Source organism: Thalassophryne amazonica, chromosome 4, assembly GCF_902500255.1.
Source record: "Thalassophryne amazonica chromosome 4, fThaAma1.1, whole genome shotgun sequence".
NCBI lineage: Eukaryota > Metazoa > Chordata > Actinopteri > Batrachoidiformes > Batrachoididae > Thalassophryne > Thalassophryne amazonica.
The window spans coordinates 52,378,769-52,405,587 of NC_047106.1; the positions used below are offsets into that span (position 1 = coordinate 52,378,769).

Below are 26,819 nucleotides of genomic sequence, written 5' to 3' on the forward strand. Positions count from 1 at the left end.
GCTTTTTTTTTCTTCCATATTCTCACTTTGTTGCGTGTAATTTGCCCAAAATTTCAGAGAAAGTGTCATGTTTCTCTCCCTGGAAGTACAGAAATGACGTCATGTGCATCATATTTGATCCCTTTGGTGCCCACCTTCAAATGAGACTGCGCTGCCCAATAAATATGAAAACTTAATAGTTATTTGTAGCGATGAGCTCACTTCACCTCCAATTCACTCATTACAAGACTTTTTGGTTGTGTTTTCACAATACTGTAATTTGATTAGTTGTAATTCTAATCCTGATAACTGGAACATTTTTAGTTGTTTAAATGTTTTATTTGAGTCAGACTTTAGTTAGAGCCTTCTGAAATGATCTTTCAGGATATGTGACAAGTCAAATAGTTGTGACGTGATGACAGATGAATCAAAATATTTATTGGCCTTACACTATTTAATAATCAAATTGTGAATACGTTTACAACTGTTACAGTGATAGCCATGGCCTTATGAAACATTTAGTGGATTTTTTTGAACCAGAGATGTATTATAAAAAAAAAAAAAAAAAAAAAAAAAAAAAAAAAAAAAACACACACACATTGAAGCTTTTTTAAAGACACTGCCATCTAGTGGGCACAGAAAAAAGAGCAAACACTTAATGAGGCCTCATTTGGCCATCACGAGTGATAGTGCAATTTTTTTTAGATATCTAAGATGCAATTACAATCAATTATACATCAAAATGGCTTGCCATACAAATTCAAAAATGCCTTGTTGAATTGCAGGCAAAATGCAAAGCAGACTGTATAAAACAAGTTAATTCTGCAGAGGTATAACATCATCAATGATAAGTAAACATCAATTACAACAGTTATATCAACAGCAGCGAGAAGACAAGTTTCAGCATCAACAGAGCTTGACCCAACTTCTGCTTGGCACATTAGTGTCCATACTGGTAGAGGGAGGGACATCCAACTGCTGCCCTTTCTTTACTGCCTGCAAGTGGATGAAACTCACTCACTATCCAGCCTGGTAAACAGGCTGCTGGCTGTGCTTATTCAGGACGGAAAAAAAAAAATAAGGCAGAGGAGACGAGCTGCTTTGATGACAGAAGATCTGGCACCTCTAGAAGACATAGATTTTGTCTCTCTGGACAGTGTCAAGGTCATCGTCCATGGTCAGGAGGACCTAAAGCAAAGATGACAGGTTGGTGCACACAGAAAGGTGTAAAATCTTATGTTTGCTTGACTAGTGAGAGCTTACAACCGAATTAAAAAAAAATGCACAGGAATTCCTGCAGATGTAGCCCAAGCCTTTTTGACCCCATGACCTCTGTCCCCAAAACCATGTACTACTGTCAATATATACTGTGAAGCTGATACACCCATGATTAATTTGGTCAGTTGTAGCTGTGTGGGCAGACATAGAGGTCTGTTAGAAAAGTATCCGACCTATTATTTTTTTCAAAAACCTGATGTTGTGTGGGCCGCCAGAAGAGGAGGTACTGCTGGCCCACCACCAGAGGGCGCCCTGCCTGAAGTGCGGGCTTCAGGCACGAGAGGGCGCTGCCGCCTACAGGAACAGCCGAGGTGACAGCTGTCACCCATCAACCATGGCGGCTGTCACTGATCATCTGCATCACACCAGGAATAAAAGCAGGAAGACACCTCCACCACATCGCAGAGATATCGACTTCAGTGAGAGGTAATATCCTCAGCCATTTGTGGTAATCTAATAATCTGTCTATTGTGAGTGTTTGCAGGAGTACCGGTCCTTAGTTTTGTGGAAGCTGAGTGAATGCAGGACGGCACTCTTTTCCTCTGAGGGATCACTGCATATACATATTGAGTGAGAGGTGGAGGTGGAATTCCCACCATTATTATTACAGGGTGTACACACACCCACACTTGACTGTCTTTGTTTTCCGCCAGCAGTACCAGATCCGACACGCTGAGACGGTGGCTACCTGGGGACTTCGGGACCTTGGCGACTCCAGTATCCTCGGGTTCGGTGGCGGTGGAAATCGTGTGGTTCCGGTTCGTCTCCAGACGGGCGTCTCCTATCGTCGAGCCTGCCCACACGACACCTTTATTGATTGACTTGTACCCATTCTGTAATCTGCTGTGTTTGGTTGTGGCATTCACAACAGTAAAGTGTTCTAATTTAACTCCTTCTATTGTCCGTTCATTTACGCCCCCTGTTGTGGGTCCGTGTCACTACACTTTCCCAACAGGATATCTCGGCCAGCGTCATGGACTCCGAGGGGCGTCACCCGGCTGTTTGAACGACCCAATGGGAGAGCAGGGAGCGCAGGCGTCTGCAGGAGGCGTGATTGGTGAGCTGCAGCACATTCTCACCGCCTTACGGCTCGGTTGGATCAAATGACCGAGCAAAACATCCTCCTGAACCGCAGGGTGGAGGCTCTCTCCGCGCAGGTGGCGGCGAGCGCTCAGGGCGCTGCTGCAGCTCCTCCTCCTGACGACCCTGTGCAGGATATGAATGTTCCAGTGGTGGTTCAACAACCCCTCCCACCATCCCCTGAAGCATACATAAGCCCTCCTGAGTCGTACGGAGGTTGTGTGGAGACGTGCGCGGACTTCTCATGCAGTGTTCGCTCCGTCATGTACGCGTCAGACGCTAGTAAAATAGCTTATGTGATACTCTGATTCGGGGAGAGGCACGCGCTTGGGCTACGGCGCTTTGGGAGCAAAATTCACGGCTCCTTCACACGTACACTGGGTTTGTGAGGGAGTTCAGAACAGTGTTTGATCACCCTAACAGGGGAGAGACCGCTTCAGAGACAGGGACGCCGGAGCGCAGACCGCTTATGCAGTCGACTTCCGCGAGGTCCGGCTGGAATAACGCTGCGCTCCGCGCCGCCTTCGTAAACGGACTGTCATCGGTCCTGAAGGAGCACCTGGTGGCCAAGGATGAACCGCGGGAATTAGATGGGCTTATCGATCTTGTATACGGTTAGACAATCGCTTGGAAGAACGCCGTCGGGAACGAGACGAAGGGCGTGGCCGGGCGCACGCCGTCCCTGTTCCTTCCGGGTCCGAAAAAGGACCGCCCTTCCCACGCTCCCTGGCCTCTACGTCCCGTGGGGCGACAGCTCCCCTGCTGACGAAGCTATGGACACGAGCAGGGCCACATTCAGACCACCGAATAGACAGAGGAGGCTTCCCCGCGGGGCGTGTTTTGTTTGCGGCTCAATGAGCACCAATTGAGTAATTGCCCGACACGGTTTAAACACCAACGCCCGCCCCTAGAAACTGGGCTTAGGGTGGGCCAAGAAATTCACGTGGGACACACACACACATTTCCACACGGCTCCCAGTTACAATCCTTAGCGGGGATTTAACCCTTCAGGCCCCAGCACTGGTTAGACACAGGGTCAGAAGGGAATCTGCTAGACAGCAGATGGGCCAGGGAGGTAGGGCTCCCTCTGGTGGCGCTTCCTTCACCATTGCAGGTGCGAGCACTAGATGGCACCCTACTCCCTTTAATCACACACAGGACACTACAGTAACTCTGGTAGTGTCAGGGAATCATAGGGAGGAGATTGAGTTTTTTGTGACTCCTTCTACCTCCCGTGTGATTCTGGGGTTCCCCTGGATGCTAAAACACAATCCCCGGATTGATTGGCCGTCCGGGGTGGTGGTACAGAGGAGCGAGACCTGCCATCGGGTGTGTTTGGGATCCTCGGTTCCTCCCGGTTCCCAGGCTAAGGAGCAGGTCAAAGTTCCCCCCAATCTGTCGGCGGTGCCGGTTAAGTACCACAATCTTGCTGACATTTTTAGCAAGGATCAGGCAATCACCCTTCCCCTGCACCGTCCGTACGATTGTGCCATCGATTTGTTGCCAGGCGTGGAGTTCCCGTCCAGCAAGCTGTACAACCTCTCCCGACCTGAGCGCGAATCGATGGAGACCTACATCGGGACTCCTTAGCTGCCAGGCTGATCCGTAACTCCACCTCTCCGATGGGAGCAGGTTTCTTTTTGTGGGCAAAAAAGATGGCGGTCTCGTCCATGCATTGATTAACCGGGGGCTGAACGAGATCACGGTTCGCAACCGATACCCGTTGCCTTTGTTGGATTCGGTGTTCACCCCCCTGCATGGAGCCAAAATATTCACAAAGTTGGATCTTAGGAACGCATACCACCTAGTTCGGGTCCAGAAGGGAGACGAATGGAAGACGGCATTCAACACCCCGTTAGGTCATTTTGAGTACCTGGTCATGCCGTTCGGCCTCACAAACGCCCCCGCGACGTTCCAAGCTTGGTTAATGACGTCTTGCGGGACTTCCTGCACTGATTCGTCTTCGTATATCTGGACGATATACTCATCTTTTCTCGGATCCTGAGACCCATGTACGGCATGTACGTCAGGCCCTGCAGCGGTTGTTGGAGAACCGGCTGTTTGTGAAGGTTCACGCACGTCTTTGTCCTTCCTGGGGTTTATCATCTCCTCTAACTCCGTCGCCCCTGATCCGGCCAAGGTTGCGGCGGTGAGAGATTGGCCCCAACCAACAAGCCGTAGGAAGCTGCAACAGTTCCTCGGCTTCGCTAATTTCTATAGGAGGTTCATTAAGGGCTACAGTCAGGTAGTTAGCCCCCTGACAGCCCTGACCTCTCCAAAAGTCCCCTTCACCTGGTCGGATCGGTGCAAAGCCGCGTTCAAGGAGTTGAAACGACGGTTCTCTACTGCGCCAGTTTTGGTGCAGCCCGACCCTAGCCGCCAGTTCGTGGTTGAAGTGGACGCCTCTGACTCAGGGATAGGAGCCGTGCTATCCCAGAGCGGAGAGACTGATAAGGTTCTTCACCCGTGTGCCTACTTTTCACGCAGGATGACCCCGGCTGAACGGAACTATGACGTCGGCAATCGAGAACTCCTTGCGGTGAAAGAGGCTCTTGAGGAGTGGAGACACCTGTTGGAGGGAGCGTCTGTGCCGTTCACGGTTTTCACTGACCATCGGAACCTGGAGTATATCAGGACCGCCAAGCGACTGAACCCCAGGCAAGCCCGTTGGTCACTGTTTTTTCGGCCGTTTTGACTTCCGGATCACCTACCACCCCGGACCAAAAACCAGAGGTCGGATGCCCTGTCCCGGGTGGCACGAACAAGAAGTCAAGACCGAGCTGTCGGATCCACCAGAACCCATCTTACCGGAGTCCACTATCGTGGCTACCCTAACCTGGGACGTGGAGAAGACCGTCGGGAGGCCCTGGCACGGAGCCCGGATCCCGGAACAGGACCGAAAAACAGAGTGTACGTCCCACCAGAGGCCAGAGCTGCCGTCCTGGACTTCTGTCACGGGTCCAAACTCTCCTGCCACACCAGGGGTGCGTAGGACCGTGGCAGTGGTCCGGCAGCACTTCTGGTGGGCGTCCCTGGAGGCTGACGTCCGGGCTTACATCAGGCCTGCACCACCTGTGCCAGGGGCAAGGCGGACCACCAGAAGGCACAGGGACTCCTGCAGCCACTTCCTGTGCCTCATCGCCCCTGGTCCCACATCGGTCTGGATTTCATCACGGGCCTCCCGCCGTCCCGGGGGCACACCACCATCCTCACGATAGTGGACCGGTTCTCCAAGGCGGCCCACTTCGTGGCCCTCCCGAAGCTCTGGTCCACCATGTCGTCCGGCTGCATGGGATACCTACAGACATCGTTCGGATCGCGGTCCCCAGTTCTCCTCGCAGGTGTGGAGAAGTTTCTGCCGGGAACTGGAGGCCACCGTGAGCCTCTTGTCTGGGTATCACCCTCAGACTAACGGACAGGCCGAACGGGCCAATCAAGAGTTGGAGCAGGCCCTACGTTGTACTACCTCCGCACACCCGACTGCTTGGAGTGAACACCTGGCTTGGATCGAGTACGCGCATAACAGCCAAGTGTCCTCTGCCACCGGCCTCTCCCCGTTTGAGGTGTGTCTGGGGTACCAACCCCCTTTGTTTCCTGTGGTGGAGGGAGAGGTCGGTGTGCCCTTGGTCCAGGCCCACCTGCGGAGATGCCGTCGGGTGTGGCGCACCGCCCGTTCGGCCTTGTTGAGGGCCCGGACGAGGGCAAAAGCCCATGCAGACCGTCGACGGTCCCCCGGCCCCCGCATACCAGCCTGGGCAGGAGGTATGGCTTTCAACCAAGGACATACCGCTCCAGGTTGAGTCACCGAAACTGAAAGACCGCTACATCGGACCGTTCACCATCCTCAAGGTCCTCAGTCCCACCGCAGTGAGGCTCCAACTCCCGGCCTCACTGCGGATCCATCCGGTCTTTCACGTCTCAGGGTAAAAACCACCATCACACCTCACCACTCTGTGCACCCGGTCCGGTGCCGCCTCCTGCACGTATCATCGACGGGGAGCCAGCTTGGACAGTACGCCGGCTCTTGGACGTCCGTCGAATGGGCCGGGGCTTTCAGTATTTGGTGGACTGGGAAGGGTATGGACCCGAAGAACGCTCCTGGGTGAAGAGGCGCTTCATCCTGGACCCGGCCCTCCTGGCCGATTTCCACCGTCGCCACCCGAACAAGCCTGGTTGGGCGCCAGGAGGCGCCCGTTGAGGGGGGGGTCCTGTTGTGTGGGCCGCCAGAAGAGGAGGTACTGCTGGCCCACCACCAGAGGGCGCCCTGCCTGAAGTGCGGGCTTCAGGCACGAGAGGGCGCTGCCGCCTACAGGAACAGCCGAGGTGACAGCTGTCACCCATCAACCATGACAGCTGTCACCGATCATCTGCATCACACCAGGAATAAAAGCAGGAAGACACCTCCACCACATCGCCGAGATATCGACTTCAGTGAGAGGTAATATCCTCAGCCATTTGTGGTAATCTAATAATCTGTCTATTGTGAGTGTTTGCAAGAGTACCGGTCCTAAGTTTTGTGGAAGCTGAGTGAGTGCAGGACGGCACTCTTTCCTCTGAGGGATCACTGCATACACATATTGAGTGAGAGGTGGAGGTGGAATTCCCACCATTATTGTTACAGGGTGTACACACACCCACACTTGACTGTCTTTGTTTTCCGCCAGCAGTACCAGATCCAACACGCTGAGACGGTGGCCACCTGGGGACTTCGGGACATGGCGGCTCCAGTATCCCTCGGGTTCGGTGGCGGTGGAAATCGTGTGGTTCCGGTTCGTCTCCAGACGGGCGTCTCCTATCGTCGAGCCTGCCCACACGACACCTTTATTGATTGACTTGTATCCATTCTGTAATCTGCTGTGTTTGGTTGTGGCATTCACAACAGTAAAGTGTTCTAATTTAACTCCTTCTATTGTCCATTCATTTACGCCCCCTGTTGTGGGTCCGTGTCACTACACTTTCCCAACACCTGATGGATTTGAATCACGTGTGCTTGCATGAGCCAACCTTGAACCTTCGTGCGCATGCGTGAATTTTTTTCACGCCTGTCGAGTGCGTCATTTGCTTGTAAGCAGCCTTTGTGTGAGGATGGGTGTAGTCTCTCGTCTGATTTTCTTTGCAAGGGAAATGGCGGAACGACTGGAGCAGCGCGACTGCATCAAATTTTGCCAGAAACTGGGCAACAGCCAGGTGGAAACCATTCGGATTATTCAGACGGCTTTCGGTGACAATCCTCTGGGCATCACACAGATTAAGGAGCAGTACAACCGGTTTAAAGACGGCCGCACAATGGTGGAGAGCGAGCCACGCTCCGGTCGGCCATCAACACGCTGAAATGACCAGATCATTTCCAAAGTGAACGCTGTGGTGATGTGGGACCGTCGTGTGACTATCTGAGAAACTGCGTAAGAGGTGGACATCAGCACTTTTTCGGCATATTCCACATGCTGTGACATGCCCAGCTCTTCCACAATTTCTCGGATAATCACACGACTGAAAAGCCACCGAAAGCCGTCTGAATCTTCCGAATGGTGGAAGAGGTGGGCATCATTTTTCGGAGTCCAGCATGTCCTGTGAGACTTCAACACGGTGGCACTTTTGCTCCGTCAGCAGCTTCGTGCCGAAGCCATCGGCATGAATTTCGCTGCAACTCTTTTCATGGCCAAATCTTCTGTCACAGTGGAATGTGCCGAAAAAGTGCTTCCGCAATTTCTCGGATAGTCACACGACGGTCCCGCATCACCACAGCGTTCACTTTGGAAATGATCTGGTCATTTCAGCGTGTTGATGGCCGACCAGAGCGTGGCTCGCTCTCCACCGTTGTGCGGCCGTCTTTAAACCGGTTGTACCGCTCCTTAATCTGTGTGATGCCCAGAGGATCGTCACCGAAAGCTGTCTGAATAATCCGAATGGTTTCCACCTGGCTGTCGCCCAGTTTCTGGCAAAATCTGATGCAGTCGTGCTGCTCCAGTTGTTCCGCCATTTTCCTTGCAAAGACAATCCGACGAGAGACTCCACCCATCCTCACACAAAGGCTGCTTACAAGCAAATGATGCAATCGACAGGCGTGAAAAAATTCACGCATGCGCATGAAGGTTCAAGGTTGGCTCATGCAAGCACACGTGATTCAAATCCATCAGGTTTTGAAAAAAATAAAAAGGTCGGATACTTTTCTAACAGACATAGTGCATCTGGAAAAGATTCACAACGCTTCACTTTGTCCATATTTTGTTATGGTACAGCCTTTTTAAAAAATGTATAAAATTCTTTAAAAACTCAAAATTTGCAGATGTCTGACACAGGATTGTCTTGAGGCACAAATCTGGGGAAGGGTACAGAAACATTTCTGCTGCTTTGAAGATCCCAATAAGCACAGTGGCCTCCAACATCCATAAATAGGATATGTTCATATCCACCAGGACTCTTCCTAGAGCTGGCCACCTGCCTAAAATGAGCAATCAGGGTAGAAGAACCTTAGTCAGGGAGGTGACAAAGAACCCGATGGTGTGTCTGTCAGAGCTCCAGCATTCCTCTATGAAGAGAGGGGAACCTTCCAGAAGGACAACCATCTCTGTGGCAATATATCAACCAGGCCCGTATGGTAGAATGGGCAGACAGAAACCACTCTTTAGTAAAAGGCACATGGCAGCCCACCTGGAGTTTGCCAGAAGTAACCTGAAGGACTCTCAGACCATGAGAAACAAAATTCTCTGGTCTGATGAGCCAAAGACTGAACATTGTGGAGTGAATGCCAGGTGTCATTTTTGGAGGAAACCAGCCACCATCCCTGCAGTGAAGCATGGTGGTGACAGCATCATGCTGTGGGGATGTTTTTCAGCAGCAAGAACTGGGAGACTACTCAGGATTGAGGGAACGATGAATGGAGCAATGCACACAGACATTCCAAAATTAATTTCATTCATTTTGGAATAAGGCTGGAACATAAAATGTGGGAAAAGTGAAGCACTTTACGGATGCACTGTTTCGGTACGGGACCTGTGGTTCGGTACATAGCTGTGCACGGGTCAGTTCGCATTGCGTGTGTTTACCATGATTTCTGGACTATAGAGCGCACCTGAATATTAGCCGCACCCACCAACTTTAAAAAGAAAAAACAAACTGTACATAAATAAGCCACACTTGTCTATATGCCGCGGGTCTCCACGTTGTAACATGAAACATTTACACAGAAAGATGTTAGAAAGATTTTTCAACTTTTAATTAAGTGAAATTTCCCATCGATGGGATATACAGGCTGAGAAGGGGTTTTAACTTATTACCAGGCAGTACTTTGCAATTATTTTATTTTCATGTTTGTATAATGTTACAATAAACTGTTGGTTTAAACAACAAGCAAATTTAGGGTTTGCATTTTGTTCCCATACTGTACCAAAATTAACCGAACCATGGTACATATCAAACCGTGATTTTTGTGTATCATTACACCCCTAATACACACACTTTATATATATATATATATATATATATATATATATATATATATATATACACACACACGAGATGTGGCCAGGAGGAGTTGCATAGTGTTTGAGGCTTCTGAGCAAGGATGCCAAAATCTGTTCCTGCAGGGCACCTGCTTTGCCTGTTTTCATGACCTGATCTATTCACACCAGAATATTTAATTCTGCTGTTTCCCCGTTCATTCCTCTTTGTCTGAGCATGAGTTACTTAACTGTGGGTGAAAAAAACAAATATGTAGTTCAGTTACAGTATTTCCTTGATTAAACACCTGACCTTAAGTAAGGGCCTGCCTCCTCATTTAACCTCCGTGTCAAAAGTCTGCCAGGAAAAAATAAGCACCAGTCTTGTTTAAAGGTCGGATCACTTATGTTAGCAGCCAGACATCTCTGCCTGGCTGATTGTCTGTGTGAGCAGTTGCAGAGGTATCTTCTTTAAATTAGGCTTTGTGGACATTATTAGGTTCCAGTGTGAAGAAAAAATTTTGTGCTGTATGAGCATTAAAAAGGATCATATTTTTTCCTAAGTCCACTGCAAAGTGGTTCCTTAAAATCCTAAGATGAAACAGTTGCCACGGTGTCAGCTGCAGAGGAACGATGGTTAGTGGTGCACTTGTATGGTTTTGATTTAGCACTGCATTGATTTCTCACCATCCCATTATAAGATATTGAGAACATCTAGCTAGACGCTACCTGACAGGTGTAAAGCAGTTGTCTTTGGTTCACCACACCCAGGGACATGTGTGAAACTTGAAAATTAAAGTTCAGGCAGCAAGCAGGATTTTGTTAATACTCGCCCACCTTGAATAAGAGCCTGCTTTGTTTTGGCACCAGTGTCACCGACCGAACGGTCCCCCCTAAAAATCGGTCCACCCTGTCTTTACTGCGTGCTTCATTAGCCGCGGTTCACCGATTATCGCCTCGTTTCTGCTTAAAACTGCACTCCGGTCATCATCCATCTCAGCGACAGATATCTGAAGCTTTTGTACAACAATCATTTCCACATAAATTCAGCATCATTTCATAATAAAAGACGGGGGAAGTGATCAGAGCGCCGTAGCTACACAAGCTGCTAGCTGATGCGTTCACTGCGTGTCAGCCATTTCAAAGAGTCACAGAGTATTGCCTTGTTTCTGCTTAAAACGGCCTTGTTTCTGCTTAAAACTAACTTTGGAATGATTTAAGAGGTTTTATCTTGTCATCTGATGGTTAATAATCCCATTAATCCATTTGATCACTTTGGGTGAATAGACTCCGTCTCAGACAAGCTGCTGAGCTCCGAAATGCCGCATGCGCAGTGAAGGCAGGGCAGACTGTTCGGTCTGCGACACCGGGTCTGCGCACGGTTCTGACAAAAATAAATGTCCTGGCTATTAATCTATTCTGTAGTATTCTACAGATGTAGATTCGGGCATCTCTCCTTTAGGGCTAGTTCAAAAGTAATGAAGCCAAAGTGTGACATAACCATCAAAATTTAAAAGTGGTCTTTTTTGTGAAATGTTATTTTATCTATGGTTATATATCAGAGTTTCAATATTTCTATTGGTCTCGGTTCAGTCATTGCTGGAAATTATCAGTGCAGATATACTATAATGAGCGAGAGCGTAACGCTTGCGACAACAGATGGAGGTATCTTCTTTAGTCTGCAGAAGCCTGAAACAAAGACATTCTGTCCATTAGTTCCTGGTATTATTGAACAAGCAATATAATTATTCTATTGAAGCACAGTAGCAGATACAGCTAAGGTTTTGACACAAATAAATAAAGGACTTATTCTCAGCGTTACGCTTGTGACAGTTTTAACTTGCTTTAGAAAGATGATGTTTTTTCTAGGAAATGACATTTCTACCTTTACAAAAATGTATTACTGTGTGTTAGTATGAAGCACAAACAAACTGACAAAATACAAGGTTATTTCTTTAACATTCAACTTGAAATAGTAATGCTAAATATCAATGTCACACAAAATTTATGAAAAAAAAGTGCTATTTTTGGAGAAACTTTCGTGCATATCTCTGGAACCGTGTGGAATTTTTCCATGAAATTTTCAGTACCTGTCAAAGAGACTATAGGCAACTCAGATAAATCTGGATGGTGCTAAATAAAATAATGGCTTGTTCATGACAAATGCAATGCAAATCAGCAGTCAGGCTTCATTATTTTTGAACTAGGCCTTTAGAAAACACTGACAGGGTTCCCAGTGAGGAACTGTGGGATTATATAACTTTAATTATGCTCCGGTGTACTCGCTGCCTGCACAGAAACATCATACCAGGAAGGATCCAAACATGGCAATGGAGGAGAGGAAATGCCAAATGTCATGGTCGTCAAAGAATGACAGCAGAATACAGTCCCTGTTGTGCTCACGAGACTCAGCTGGAGTTTTCTGTGTTAGGAAAGACACGTGCATCCTGTGAGAATGAATTTAAGATGAAAAGTGGAAAATAAAAACTAATCATTTTCTAAGCATTACTGGATGATACTGACCTGCCAGGTGCTGAGACCCTGGAAGAAAAAATAAAGTGCAAATCCCCACACCACAGCTGTGAAGATGATACACACCAGTGCCAGACACTGGATCCGTTCACCACTCCGCAGCTAAACACACACAAACGAAAAATCACATGGTACACACATTTCTCAAATATAGTTGCTCAGTTTTTTTTTTTCCTGACTTTATTCAAATTAATCACTTAAAATCATGCACATTAGGGTCCGCTCCTTTCTCTACCCCTGACTAAGGCAGCATCTCTACATCTGGAGTTGGTCAATTGGTGCCAGACTGTGGTTGCCCACTGCTCCTAGTGGTTAGACTGTGACAAACTAATGAGGACAGACTAAATGCAGAAGGAAAATTTCACTGTGTGCATCCATGTATATACAATGACAATAACAGCCCTTGTTCTTAAGCTGGACCGCTCGGTAACAGTAAGCAAATTCTTTGTCTCTTCATTTTCTTTCAGTCAGGTACTTAAGTATTTGGACAGTGACCCTTAAAAAAAAACAAAAAAAACAACACACTTTAATTTCTGTACACCACAACAGACTTAAAATGAAACAATCCAGGGCCCGGTTTCATAAAGCAGTCTAATCTTTCAGTCTACTAAACTTACTAAGTTGACTACGGTTAGTCGGCCAACATTATCCATCTAATCACCGTTTCACATCGATGGCTCAACTTGTAGATTAGCCATTTTACGTTAGTCAATAGTTTTCACTGGCATAACAGTCTCGCGAGTGCCACTGCCATTCTACGGCTCCAATGCAGGACAGTTTGTTTACTTCCGGCTTGGGTGTTGTCATGAACTATCCAGCCTTTGTTTCGTTAACTGGCTTTATTAACATTTACAGACGCATACAAAATGCAGAATTACATACTTAGCACTTAACCTCGCAGTTTTGCTCTACAGTTTCTTCTTCTACACTTCTGTCAAGTCTTTTTGTGCACACAACGCTGCTCAGTGTAACAGCTAATGTGGCTAATGTGAGAACTGCCACAAAGACATCTCACATAACGGTTGTCTGCTACAACCATAGTTAAAAGCGGAGGAAGCTCTCCTTTTGGAGGAATACGAGTGATGTAGGGGTGCTCATGAGTGTTCCATCAAGTGGTGGTACATGATAGCTGCCATTTTTTTTTTGAGGTAAGACACTGAAGTTTTATCCACTATAATAAGATTAAACTCCTCTGGACCAGGCTAAAAACATTAGTCGGGTAGTGCAAAACTTTAGCTAACTATGCGCTTTGTGCAACGACGAACGTCAAAAAATTAGTCAACTAAGTGAGTTTAAGGTTAGGTTAAACTTTATTGTCCCCACAGGGGAAATTTGTCTTGGGCTCACAGTGTTGTTTAACACATAAACAACATTCACAACATTTAACATCCGAACACACAGACAACATTACAACAGTCAGCTGGTCTGCACAATTTCAACAAAAGGAATATGACCATGTCATGATATTGCACAATCCCAAGTAAAGTGCATTTGCAAATAAAGTGACTTCAGTATATTGCACATGCCCAATAAATAACATAATTACAATTCAACAATTAAAAAAAACCACATTCCTACTGTCTTGTCTTATTTAACAAAACCACTGACATGGGAACAAAAGAGAGTTTAAACCTATTATTGCGGTGCTTGATCGCTCGATAGCGCCTCCCAGAAGGTGGCAGAGTGTATTCACTGTGCAGTGGAAGGGAGGGTTCTCTGGTTATGGCTTTGGCTTGTGCCAGGACACAGGTTTCAAAAATTGTCTGGAGAGAAGGAAACTCCTCCTGTCCTATGATTTTCATTGCATTTTTTACAAGCTGTCCTATTTTGGTTTTACCCTGCACTATGAGTGAGCCAAACCAGGCCACTATTCCATACCTAATGAGGCTCTCCAGCACCACCTTATAAAAACAAACCATGATTCGGGTGCTCACACCAAACAGTCTCAGTCTTCTGAGGAAGTGGAGTCTTTGGGAAAATTTCTTACATAAGAAATCCACATGCACATTCCACCTCAGAAGATTATCCACATAGACGCCCAGATATTTCACTGACTCCACCTGAACTATCTCCCTGTCTCCGATGATTACTGGATCATGGGACAGGAGTCTTTTTGGATCAAATACCATTTCTTTGGTTTTAACCCCATTTAGAGTCAAGTGGTGCTCCTCACACCAAGACTGAAAGGAGTCGATTTCATCAAAATAAACTGATGGACTTTCACCAACTGAAAGTAAGCTCACAATAATTGTGTCGTCTGAGAATTTCAAGATTTTATTACTTGGATTTATGCTCCTACAGCCATTGGTGTATAGGGTGAAAAGAATAGGCGAGCTTACAGTTAGTTTAATCGACTAAACAAGATTAGACTGCTTCATGAAACTGGGCCCAGATATGCTTGTAGTGTGAACTTTCATCTTTAAATCAAGGGGTTTCATAAAAATATCACAACAAACATTTAGTAACAGCTATGATTATACACAAGCTGTGTACAGACCCAGACTTGACTATCACCATACAATCACTTCATTTTATTATGTTTAACACCAAAGTGGGCAAATGAAGTGAAAAAGTTGGTGATGTAATGAAGCCCCATTTAGTCTTCCTTTTAATTCAGACTCAGAGCAATGCTCCAAAACATGGGTGTTTCTGGAACAGTGTTTGGAGTTTGCCGTCACTAATATGCAGTAGAGACAAGTTTTGTTATCATTCCAAACCACACCTTCTATTTTTTTAAGAATTCTGGTTTTACATTTGCATTCAGTTGTATATTTTGTCCCATATTTGCCCATGTAGAGGACAACATGTTCATTCCTGTGGTTAATTTATGTTGTTAGCTGATACTAACATGACGGCGGGTGCTGTGGGTGGAGTGCATCAACAAGCACATGACATGCCCAAAGTTCAGCAGGCAGGGCAGAATAACTGTATGTACAACCTCAGCTGTTTGTAAATTTCCGTAATCCATATATATAGGAGCCCTACACTGTTACAGGCACAGGGAGTAGTCCCTTGGGCTCATTCCCACAGGCTTAGAAAATAAAACACACAGGCTCCCAAGGAACAAGAGTTGAAATTGGCTTTGTATACAAACACACACCTTCATAATGATATAGAAGGCAAAGTAAAGCAGCAAGTTGCAGATGGCAATGGCCAGCAGGTAGGAGGCAAAGTCGTTGGGTCTCTCTATGAGACCGTAAGCAGCCCTACAAAAAAACATGGTGACAGACAACTTTATTTTGCCACCTGTACTTGGTGACAGACAACTTTATTTTGCCACCTGTACTTAGTAACACTTTAAAAAGAAACCATACTATGTTTACTTACAGAGACCAGTTGACAATGTTACCCATTACAAGCAGCACCATCCGGTCCTAAGAGATGGACGGGGAAAAAAGACTTATAAATGTGCAAGTTTAATATGTCACTCATTATGGTGTGGACCAGGTGACTATGTACAAATTCATACTACACGCCTCAGTACTCAACATAGTTAGAAAATGTGTTTACAGTATCATATGCTCTTGAAAATCAGATTTGACATTTAACAATGACTAATTGGATAAATTTATATTTTGACTTTTACTTTGAGAATTTTTACATAAATGTGGAGGAACTGATGTCACATCCTACTTCATTCTCTTAAAAGTGCTTTAAAAGGCTCCAAGAGGAAACTGTTTAATCAGTAATGTTTTTTTTTTCCCCAATGGAAGTTGGCACCACTAATAACATAGTAACATTCAGGTGTTACAAATAAAACTGTATTTTGAAAAGAGCACACACGATTGTGAAAGTGGTTGGATAAACCAACTCAAAGACCAACTCATTGCAAACAAGGTATAAAATACATTTGCAGTACTTCAGTGTACTCATGTATTCTTTTCTGCTTATTACTCACAATGTACATTGGTCCACTGCATTGTCTAATGCAGTCTGTGTAGATGACATATATTATCCTGCGTAGAATCCCGGAGTCTGAGACAAAAGCATACAGATATGAAAATCATAATGTGCGAATATAAGTCAATGGAAAAAAAAAGGAACCAACATCTTCAAATCCATTACAAAAAAATCTAACTTCTCTGGACTTGTGTTATAACATGTTAAACTATCGCTTTACTTTCACAAATAACATTAGTGTAATGTACCATTTTATTCCATAAAATTAGACAAAATTCCCTAATACTGATTTTACATTTTCAATGTTCTGGAACAGTGATTCCCAAAGTGTGGGCCAAGATACTGCAGGAGAGGTTCATTTTGTGTGTGTATATAAATTATTTGGGTGTAACAATTAACTGGCATGAATCAAAAAGCAATTTTAAAATAATAGATACGACTCCTTAATCCATGGACCGTAAATGTGCTATGAACCTTTCGATGGCTTGATTTTAACGTTATGCATTAGTTCAGTTATTCTGGTTTTGCTACATCTGCATATTCTGTCAAGGTTCAACGCGTGATGCAAGGCTCTCATGAGACTGATCACTGGAAGATTAACTTCGTGAGGTAAAACCAAAATTAACATGTCTGATAGTGGTGGATAAAAGCATGGATGATTAGGAGAAAAAAAAGATAGCAATGTGATTCATCTATAATATTCAAGACAGCAAAAGTTACTCCTCAGAGCTTGGCTCTCCACGTTTCAGGTGGCGCATTGTGCGCAATCCAGGAATGAACTGAAAGCCAAGTTAAAAAGCAAGTAAATCTACAGGTCTAAAGCATGTAAACCACCTCAAAAACAAAAACAATTCTAAAATGGAATAACCATATCAACACCTCTTACCACCACCACCACCTGTTAATATATATTACTAAACATATTTACCTGAAAAAAAAAAAAGAAAAAAAAAAGCTGTAACCCAAAATTACCCCCCAACACCACCTGCACAAAAACTTTTGAATTCTAGAAGCTCTGAAATGCAATCTGGGACTATTCCAGACAATAAACTGCAGTGAGTGCAGCATCCATTTTGGTGAGAAAAAAAAAAAAAAAACAACTTTCCTTATTCAAATTCATTCCAGTAGTATTCTGCTCTTACTAGGATGCAGCAGTTTTCTAGCTTGGCAGATAGTTCTGGAGGAAATCACTGAAATTAACAAATTGAAAATATGGTTTGACAAATTGTCATTAAACTTAAATAAAACAGGGATGAAGTGGAGGTGTAAGAGTCACTAGGTGTTCACAGAAAACATTTATTTCTATATTTATTTATTTTCATTGTTAGTTGGTTTTACATTTTCTGTTGTGTTATTTTTATCAGGTTCTTTGTCTCTTTCTCTAAAACTGTATTGTAGCATTATTAATCTCTAAAACTGTATTGTAGCATTATTAATTATTATTACTACTATTATTGTTGTTGCTACAGTCACTTGCCCAGTTCCGGATCATTGCCAGTTCTGGATCACTGCTGTAGTATTTGCGCCACCATTTCTAGTAATCAGCGCGAATAAGCTAGTACTTGGTGCCAATGGAAAGACTGATGTTTTGTCTACAAATGACCACAAGCTCGACCAGATCCAGCCATCCTTGTGATCAGCAGAGGAATCAAAACATCTGGTGTCTGCGGTGTGCACGCTTTTTCTCACTCACTCATTCCTGCAAGTTTGAAAGTAACAATCTCTAAGACGTAGCAAAGGTGAGTTAGCCATTTGGTGTTTTTGGTTAAGTGGGAAAATACTTATTTACTTGGGTAGAAAATGTCAGTGTGTTATGTCTTGCTGTTTAATTGCTGCACACATTTATCTCTGACGCGAAAATTTGCCTGTTGTGGATCACTGAAGCAGCAGCCTCGTATCAGTACTTGTGAGCCATGTGTACTTTGGGGGTCATCTCAACATCACGAATGGGCATGAATGTGGGGGCTTTTACTTTCTAATTCAGGAGAAATCTCACCTCCACACTTCATTTTTTGCTCGTAAAAACGTATAACAGTGCCTTTCGAAACTAAGTAAATTCTCATTTAATAAGTATAATTTATATCATTTTGTGTTCAAAACACATTCTCGGGCAGAGTGTGTATCATTCTGCATTAGAAGGGCTCCAGCCAGATGCCAGGAATGTCCCCAAAGTGACACAGAGTGTCGTGATCCAGAACCAGGCAAAGTGATCCATTTCCGGCAAATATTTGCACCACACATAATGTAGCTTCACACTTTAAGTAGAAGGGCTACACCATCCAGACTTTTTCAGCTAGATAACATCCAAATACCCAATACAACAATATGCAATTAAAGGACATTCAGTTGCATTATGGCTCCGTATAGCGGGACTTTAAAAAAGGTGATCTGGAACTGGGCAACTGTCTGTATTATTATTATTAATATCTAAACAAAAATTATTTTAAAAAAATATTACAATTTGTAATATATTTGACTCTTTTACGACAACAAATGCTTAGCCATTAACTATTATACAGAAAACAAATGGACACAAACGTACTGAGATGTGAACACATTAATGCTAACTTTAACATTGAAAATGCCATAGACATGCTAACGCATTAGCATCAGTGCCATTTTTAAGTTACAAAATACATCAACTGTTTCAGAAACCATAACAGGTCAGTCTAACATAAAAAAGGTAAATATTACTCACAGACATGTGCTCTTTGGGGTTTTAGCGGGGACAAATTGAGATAAAGCGAAATTAAACCAACGAAGCAACGGGTCGGATCAATGCTTCATTGCTTCAAGCTTCAAAGAAGAGTCGCGCTGCAGAAACGGTTGATTACAGACCCTGCATGGGTTCTGTAATCAATGTAGAGACATGATCATTTTCCCGACAAACATCCCCAAAAACAACGACCACTCTGAAGGACCGATAAGGGGACCGTTAAGCAAAAAGGCTATTAATATCGGTGGATCGAATAATTTCTTAATGATACCCGAAGAGAACCAGGTTTCGATACCCAACCTTACTAAGCATTACATTTATCATACAACAATACGAAAAAATATCACAGAATTTACTTGTTTAAATGATATCAGCATTAAATTATTGCCATACCTATATTTATCTTGTGTAATACTGGAAGTAAACGATGAGAAACTGACGAGGTAGAAATTTTGTTGAACGATGCTGAGATTTGGCACAGGAAGCAGGTAGGAAATTGTCTAGAACATCGAGACGTTGCGCATTTACTGCCTTCACAATCGCGTTCTTTCAGACACCAAGAATTTACAAAAAGACGGAAAACCGTCCAAAGACGGCAAATAAGCGCCCTTGTAAAAGCACCCGTCTGAAGTTAATGCTCAGTTTACTATTTGTTCATATTGTCATACTGGTTAAGAATGGGAAAGTTATGTTTTGTTTTGTTTTAAGGACTTGTGCCTTTGTTTAAAGCTGAGAGCAGTCAAACAAAATGTTATGTGTATGAATAATGACAATAAAGAATTCTTGATTCTTATGCTATTTATGCCACCAATAGTTGCTTCTTCTTCTGGACTCCTTCTATGCTGCACTTTCTGCTGTTGTATGTGATGCTGCCCTCAAGGAGACTGTGCGGAAGACACTGAAGATGGGAGAATTTAAAATAAAAATAAAAAGCACATTTCTAAGAAAAGTAAGGTGTGGGATTTGGAGAGGATGTTCATGAAGATGGCAGCAGTGCTGATTATGTTCTGAGCACTAACTGTGATGGGATGTTGCAGGTGGGCATCAGTTTTTTTTTTAGTGTTGAATTGAAGCATGAGGCAAGTTTGGGCCGCTTGTAAATGGACCCACGTGCATTGGTGGACCCAAACACAACTTTTTTTAACTAGAAGTTTGCTCAAAAGCAATGGGACTTGTTGTCAAGACATTTCATCACTCATCCAATATTTGCGAGGTCAGAAAAAAACAAAACGTTTTCTGGCTAGTAGGCAGCACCAGAAGGGATGGTTGTGAAGCAGCTGTATGGGAGGGCAAAAGGTTTGAACCCACCAAAGAAGCATCGGAGGTACCTACTTACTTCACAAAATTCCACATGCTGAGATGCACTCTGCCAGAGTTTCTGATCAACATAAAGTTAGAAATTACACCAAAAGCGATATGAAACATTATTACTACTTCTTCGACCCTCATCATGTTTGGTGTTGCCAGAAACTTTCAAGATGGCCAGCAGTGGCATCTGGTGGATATTCCGTAGTCGTGTCCATAAAAATCATAGAGGGATATGCTTTCCAAACTTAATACCCATTACTACGAGGTCTGTCCGTAAACTATAGGTCCTTTTTATTTTTTGCAAAAACCATATGGATTTGAATCCCGTGTGATTGCATCAGCCAAGGTTGAACCCTCGTGCGCATGCGTGAGTTTCCCCACGCCTGTCGGTGACGTCATTCGCCTGTGGGCACAGCTTGTGGGAGGAGCGCTCCACCCCCCTCGTCGGATTTTTTTGTTGTGAGAAAATGGCCGAAGGCGTGGAGCAGCGTTACTGCATTAAATTCTGCCAGAAACTTGGCGACAGCCAGGCAGAAACTATTCGAAAAATCCAAACAGCTTTCGGAGATGAAGCCATGAGCAGCACACGGATTAAGGAGTGGTACAACCGGTTTAAAGACGGGCGCGTAACGGTGGAGAGCGAGCCGCGCTCCGGTCGGCCATCAACGAGCCGAAATGACGAGATCGTTTCCAAAGTGCACGCTGTGGTTATGCGGGATCGTCGCTTGACTGTCCGAGAAATTGCTGAGGAAGTGGACATTGGCAAGACTTCGGCACATTCCATCATAATGGACGATTTGGGCATGAAACGAGTGGCGGCGAAGTTCGTGCCGAGGTTGCTGACGGCGGAGCAAAAGCACCTCCATGTGGAAGTCTCACAGGACATGCTGGACTCCATTGACATTGATCCCAGCTTTATGGACACCATAATCACCGGAGATGAGTCCTGGGTGTACGGGTATGACCCGGAAACCAAATTTCAGTCGTCACAGTGGAAGCATTCCACATCGCCAAGACCGAAGAAGGCGCGCCAAGTGCGCAGCAACATCAAGGTAATGCTGACTGTTTTTTTTTACTCCCGTGGTGTGGTACACCATGAGTACGCACCACAGGGTCAAACAGTAACAAAGGAGTATTACAGGGATGTCCTCCGTCGTCTACGTGATAGTGTGCGGCGCAAGAGACCGGAGTTGTGGGCCGGAGGAAATTGGCGCCTCCACCACGACAACGCGCCAGCTCATTCCTCTCATTTAATTCAGACTTATTTGACCAAAAACCAGACTCCGGTGGTTCAACAGGCGCCTTACTCCCCTGACATGGCCCCTTGTGACTTTTGGCTCTTCCCAAAACTTAAAATACCATTAAAAGGAACCCGATTTGAGCCAAGAGAGGACATTATGGCTGCGACGACGGCGGAGCTGCGCGCCATCCCGAAAAAGGCATTTTTGGAATGCTTCCAACAGTGGCGACAACGCTGGGAGAAGTGTGTGGAGTCCCAAGGACTTCGAGGGTGATTAGGTTTCCAACCCTCCAGGTAAGCCAATTTTTTTTTCCCAGCCAATGGTCCGATACTTTTCGGACAGACCTCGTATATTGGATGATGTTGAAATTGAGGATGGCCCAGTGGTTGTTCCAGCAATAGCAAAGATTTCGTGTCTGCTACCTACAACGCGTGTGGAATGTCTTAAACCTAAACCTACTTCTAGGCATCTTATATATGCTACTCTGGAACCACCCCTAAACCCAAACAGTTCAACTGTCAACCCCACTGAGGTCCTTAGACTGGGTCTTATTAACATAAGATCACTGTCCCCAAAATCATTGTTGATCAATGATCTAATTATTGATCATCACTTAGATATAATTGGGCTATGTGAAACCTGGCTTAAACCTACAGCTGTCCTCCCCTTAAATGACGCCTGCCCACCAGCATATACATTTAGTCACGTCCCTCGTGATGCGAAGCAGGGCGGGGGTGTTGCTCTTATTTATAAAGCTAGGTTTAGTTTATTAGCTGTTGGGGGTTACAACTATCACTCGTTTGAGCATCTGATTCTCCGCTCTGCTCAGGATATTACACATTGCCAAAGTCAGAAGAATAAAAATCAATCGTATTACTTTGTCACTGTATATAGGCCTCCTGGCCCATATTCTGAACTCTTAGATGAATTTGGTGCGTTCATCTCTAACTTGTCAACTAGTGTAGATAACATTCTGATCATTGGTGACTTTAACATTCATATAAATAAGCCTTCTGATCCCCTCTGCAAATCATTTATGGAAATTGTGGATGCATTAGGATTTCGGCAATGCATTCGGGATTCGATGCACATTAGTGGAAATACCCTGTATCTGGTTCTCGCACGTGGTATTGCTGTCATGAATACTGACATCATGCCACTTACATCAGTGGTGTCTCATCACTCACTTATTAGGTTTACAGTTTCGCTGCCGTGTTTAGTGGTACAACAACCTTATATATTATTACGGCGATGCATCAACTCCTCAACTAAGACTGAACTTGAAGCTAGACTGCCTGATGTCTTTGCTTCACATTTGACAAATGCACAGTTAGTAGACAGACTTGTGGATAGGTTAAACTCAGTGCTCAAAACTACACTCGACATGACTGCACCACCTGTGTTAAAACCACGCTCCCCCAAATCACAGTCACTTTGGTTCAATGATTATCTGTATGACCTCAAGCATAAAGCAAGAGGTCTAGAATGGAAATGGCGTCGTTCAAAATGAGAAGTATTTCACCTTGCGTGGAGTGATGCTATCTTAGACTATAAGCATGCATTATTGACTACAAAGTGGACTTACTACTCTGATTTGATCAACAAAAACAAACATAACTCAAAGTTCTTGTTCTTGGCAACACGTTTTCATGGACAACCACCTGTAGTTCACTCTCCTTTTACAGCACAAGATTTCCTGGATTACTTTGGGAAGAAAATAGAAGACGTCAGGTTAAACATATCCCGGCATGCCTTAATCCAGCCACTACACCCTGCTACTGATGTGGGCGCCACTACTGAGGTATTACCTAGATTTACAGAATTTGACAGTATCTCACTAGGCATGCTGACAAAACTTGTAATGTCAACAAAAAGAACAACCTGTTTATTTGATCCTATACCAACAAAACTGTTTAAGGACCTGTGGTCCACTCTTGAGCCGACTGTGCTGGAAATGATTAATCTTTCTTTAACTTCTGGATCTGTTCCTAAATGTTTCAAATCTGCAGTGATTAAACCATTACTTAAGAAACCTAATCTTGACCCTAGTGTACGGACAAACTTTCGGCCGATATCAAATCTATCATTTTTCTCTAAAATTCTGGAAAAAGTGGTGTCACGGCAGCTCGTAGACCAGGGGTGGGCATCGAGGGCTGAGACACTGCAGGTTTCCCATGCAACCATTCACCTCAGCAGGTGGGTTGCTGATGAGCTTCTCCTCTGAACATAAACACCTGGTTGTCAATGAAATCACCTGCTGAGACACCTGATCATTAATGAAATCACCTGCTGAGGTGACTGGTTGCACAGAAAACCTGCAGTGTCTCGGCCCTTTATGGCACATGATTGCCCACCCCTGTCGTAGACTATCTTACTGAGAATAATCTCTTTGAGCCACTGCAGTCTGCTTTTAGAAAATATCATTCCACAGAGATGGCTCTCACTAAAGTGGTGAATGATCTTCTGCTTACACTGGATTCGGACACCACTACGGTTCTGTTGCTGTTAGATCTCAGTGCTGCATTTGATACAGTGGATCATCATATTCTACTTGATAGGCTGGAAAATCATTTTGGGATTACTGGGAGTGCCCTTGCATGACTGATGTAATACCTGATCAGTTGTTCTGTGTTTTGTACAGTAACACTACCTCTAACCTTAGTGACATGAAATTTGGGGTTCCACAGGGGTCTGTCTTAGCCCCCCTGCTTTTCTCCCTTTATATAGCACCCCTTGGGCACATATTGCGGCGTTTTGGGATTACTTTTCACTGCTATGCAGATGATACTCAGTTATACATGCCGATAACTGCTGGTAATCTCGTTCACATAAAATCCTTAGAAGATTGCCTTGCAGCAGTGAGAAGTCTATAAACTTCCTACTTTTAAACTCTGATAAGACTGAAATGATGGTTCTTGATCCAGTGAGACATCGGTATCAATTTGACCAGTTAACTCTCAGCCTCGGCTCGTGTGTCATACATCACACTGACAAAGTGAGGAACCATGGGGTAATTTTTGATCCTTCGTTGTCCTTTGGCCTCCACATTACAAATATTACTAGGACTGCTTTCTTCCACCTGCGAAATATAGCAAAGATTCGTCCCATCCTGTCTATGGCTGATGCTGAGACCCTGATCCATGCATTTATCTCTTCTAGATTGGACTACTGCAATGTTCTATTTTCTGGTTTACCGCAGTCTAGCATTAGGGGCCTCCAACTGGTTCAAAATGCTGCAGCCAGACTTTTGACACACAGCAGAAAGTTTGACCACATTACACCCATTTTGGCATCCCTTCACTGGCTTCCTGTCCCAGTGAGATCAGATTTAAGGTTCTGCTACTAACCTATAAAATTATTCATGAACTGGCACCTCCCTACCTAGCTGACCTAATTAAACCTTACGTACCGGCCCGGGCTTTACGTTCTCAGGGTACAGGACTACTTTGTGTCCCTAAGGTAAATAAGAAGTCTGCGGGTCACAGAGCTTTCTCTTGTCATGCCCCTGTTCTGTGGAATGATCTCCCTGCGTCAATAAAACAGTCAGATTCTGTGAAGATTTTCAAGTCCAGACTAAGACGCACTTATTTCCCTTTCATATGGCTAGCATACTGGTACAGTTTTGTTTTACGCTTTTTACTCTTTTAATTCATTTATTAGTAATTGGAGCGGGCCGCGGCCTCAACTTTACCTAAATTCTGGGTCTTTTAGTGAAGTTTAGGGCTAGTGGCTGGCGATCACCTTAGTATTTCTCTGTTTTTCTTGTTGTTTAATGCTGGCAAATTCATTCATCCATTCATCTTCTACTGCTTAGTCCAATTAAGGGTCGCGGGGGGCTGGAGCCTATCCCAGCAGTCATAGGGCGCGAGGCGGGGTACACCCAGGACAGGACGCCAGTCTGTCGCAGGGCCACAAATAGACAAACAAACACAGACACACCCACACCTATGGACAATTTTAAAGATGCCTGCTGGCAAATTATACAGTATATGTTTTGTCTTTCTGATGCCTGATTCTGTTTTTTCTCTGTTTAAGGTGCAGCTCCATACAGAGATGGGAGTTGTGTTTGTGTTGGCGACCCTCCTGTCCTGTGCACCAACAGCAATTCTTGTATATTTGTCTGTGAATTGTTCTGTGAATTATTTCTGTAATTTATGTTTGTAGCATGGCCCAAGCAGAGGGTCACCCCTTTGAGTCTGGTCTGCTTGAGGTTTATTCCTCAGAGGAAGTTTTTCCTTACCACTGTTGCTCTGGGGGTTGGTAAGGTTAGACCTTACCTGTGTGAAGCGCTTTGAGGCAACTCTGTTGTGATTTGGCGCTATATAAATGAAAATAAATTGAAAATTGAAATTGAAAATTGAAATATTTTGTTTTAACAACATAAAGGACAAGTGGAAGTCAGTGGACAGCTTCAGTAGCCTAACGCAATACATCAAGAATAAGAAGTAACTTCAAATAATATCCCACCTGGATGACTGAGAACGACACAAAATCTGTGACAGAACTACCTAATATTCAACCATGAAGTCTCCAACATTACTTTTAAAGGTTTTGGTTTGTGTTGTGACCTTACCGAGCCTCCATCGACCCATGTAGTAGAGCTGTGTGCTGAGGAGGAGGGTGGCCAAAATGTGGATCACTGAAAAAATGATCCAAAACACAGTGTTTCCTCTTCCAAATACCTGCAAACAAACCACAAACGGCGTGTTGAAGGTAATCGAACCGAGCCTAGTTTTGTGCACGTGTGTGTATGCGTACCACTCCCAGCACAGAGAAGAAGATAACAGCAGCCAGACAGGCGTAGGCGGTATAAGCACTGGCATTGATGTCTGGGTGTCTCTTCTGGTACAACTTCAGCATACAAAGTCCAGCTATCATGTACATGAAGGAGGTGTCTGCAAAGACACAAACGTTAAGCAGCAGACAGTCAGCACTTTGAACAACTGAAAATCTAAACAAAATCTCTGAGGATGATGCCACATAGATGACACTTTATTCCTCAGTGCTCAACATCTGTTATGGTTCACAGAAGAAGAGGGAAAAAACTCATTGGAGAATACAAAAAAAGTATTTTTACCAAACTGGAAGTTGGTGTAGTTGGGACAAACATGGTAGCAGGCACTGAGTAAGCCCTCCATCATCAGCGCCGTTCCCATTGCATAGAACAGACCAAAATGCTTTGGAATTCCACATTCCTGAAGGAGGAAACACAGAAGCAACACAGGAGGTCCACACACACACACAAACACACACACACACAGTTATATATAAATGCATCAAATCCACACTGTGCTTCTATTAAAAATGTGCAGAGCTCCCTGCACAAGAGGGAATAGCAGGCCATAC

The 26,819-nt window shown here is 44.6% G+C and overlaps 1 protein-coding gene across 2 annotated transcripts in view; it reads right to left on the bottom strand.

Annotated features, from left to right (window-relative positions):
* Positions 1-614: 614 nt before the first annotated feature.
* sidt2 (SID1 transmembrane family, member 2) overlaps positions 615-26,819 on the bottom strand; it is a 74,628-nt gene continuing 48,423 nt past the window's right edge. For both annotated transcript variants that reach the window (XM_034167902.1, XM_034167901.1), the window contains 9 exons: positions 26,551-26,668; positions 26,232-26,368; positions 26,047-26,155; positions 16,207-16,283; positions 15,636-15,682; positions 15,409-15,514; positions 12,300-12,410; positions 12,085-12,198; positions 615-1,167 (listed from right to left, as the gene is read on the bottom strand). In XM_034167902.1, coding sequence (XP_034023793.1) covers positions 1,105-1,167; positions 12,085-12,198; positions 12,300-12,410; positions 15,409-15,514; positions 15,636-15,682; positions 16,207-16,283; positions 26,047-26,155; positions 26,232-26,368; positions 26,551-26,668 — 882 coding nt within the window. In that variant the 3' untranslated portion in view covers positions 615-1,104. The remainder of the gene's footprint in view (positions 1,168-12,084; positions 12,199-12,299; positions 12,411-15,408; positions 15,515-15,635; positions 15,683-16,206; positions 16,284-26,046; positions 26,156-26,231; positions 26,369-26,550; positions 26,669-26,819) is intronic.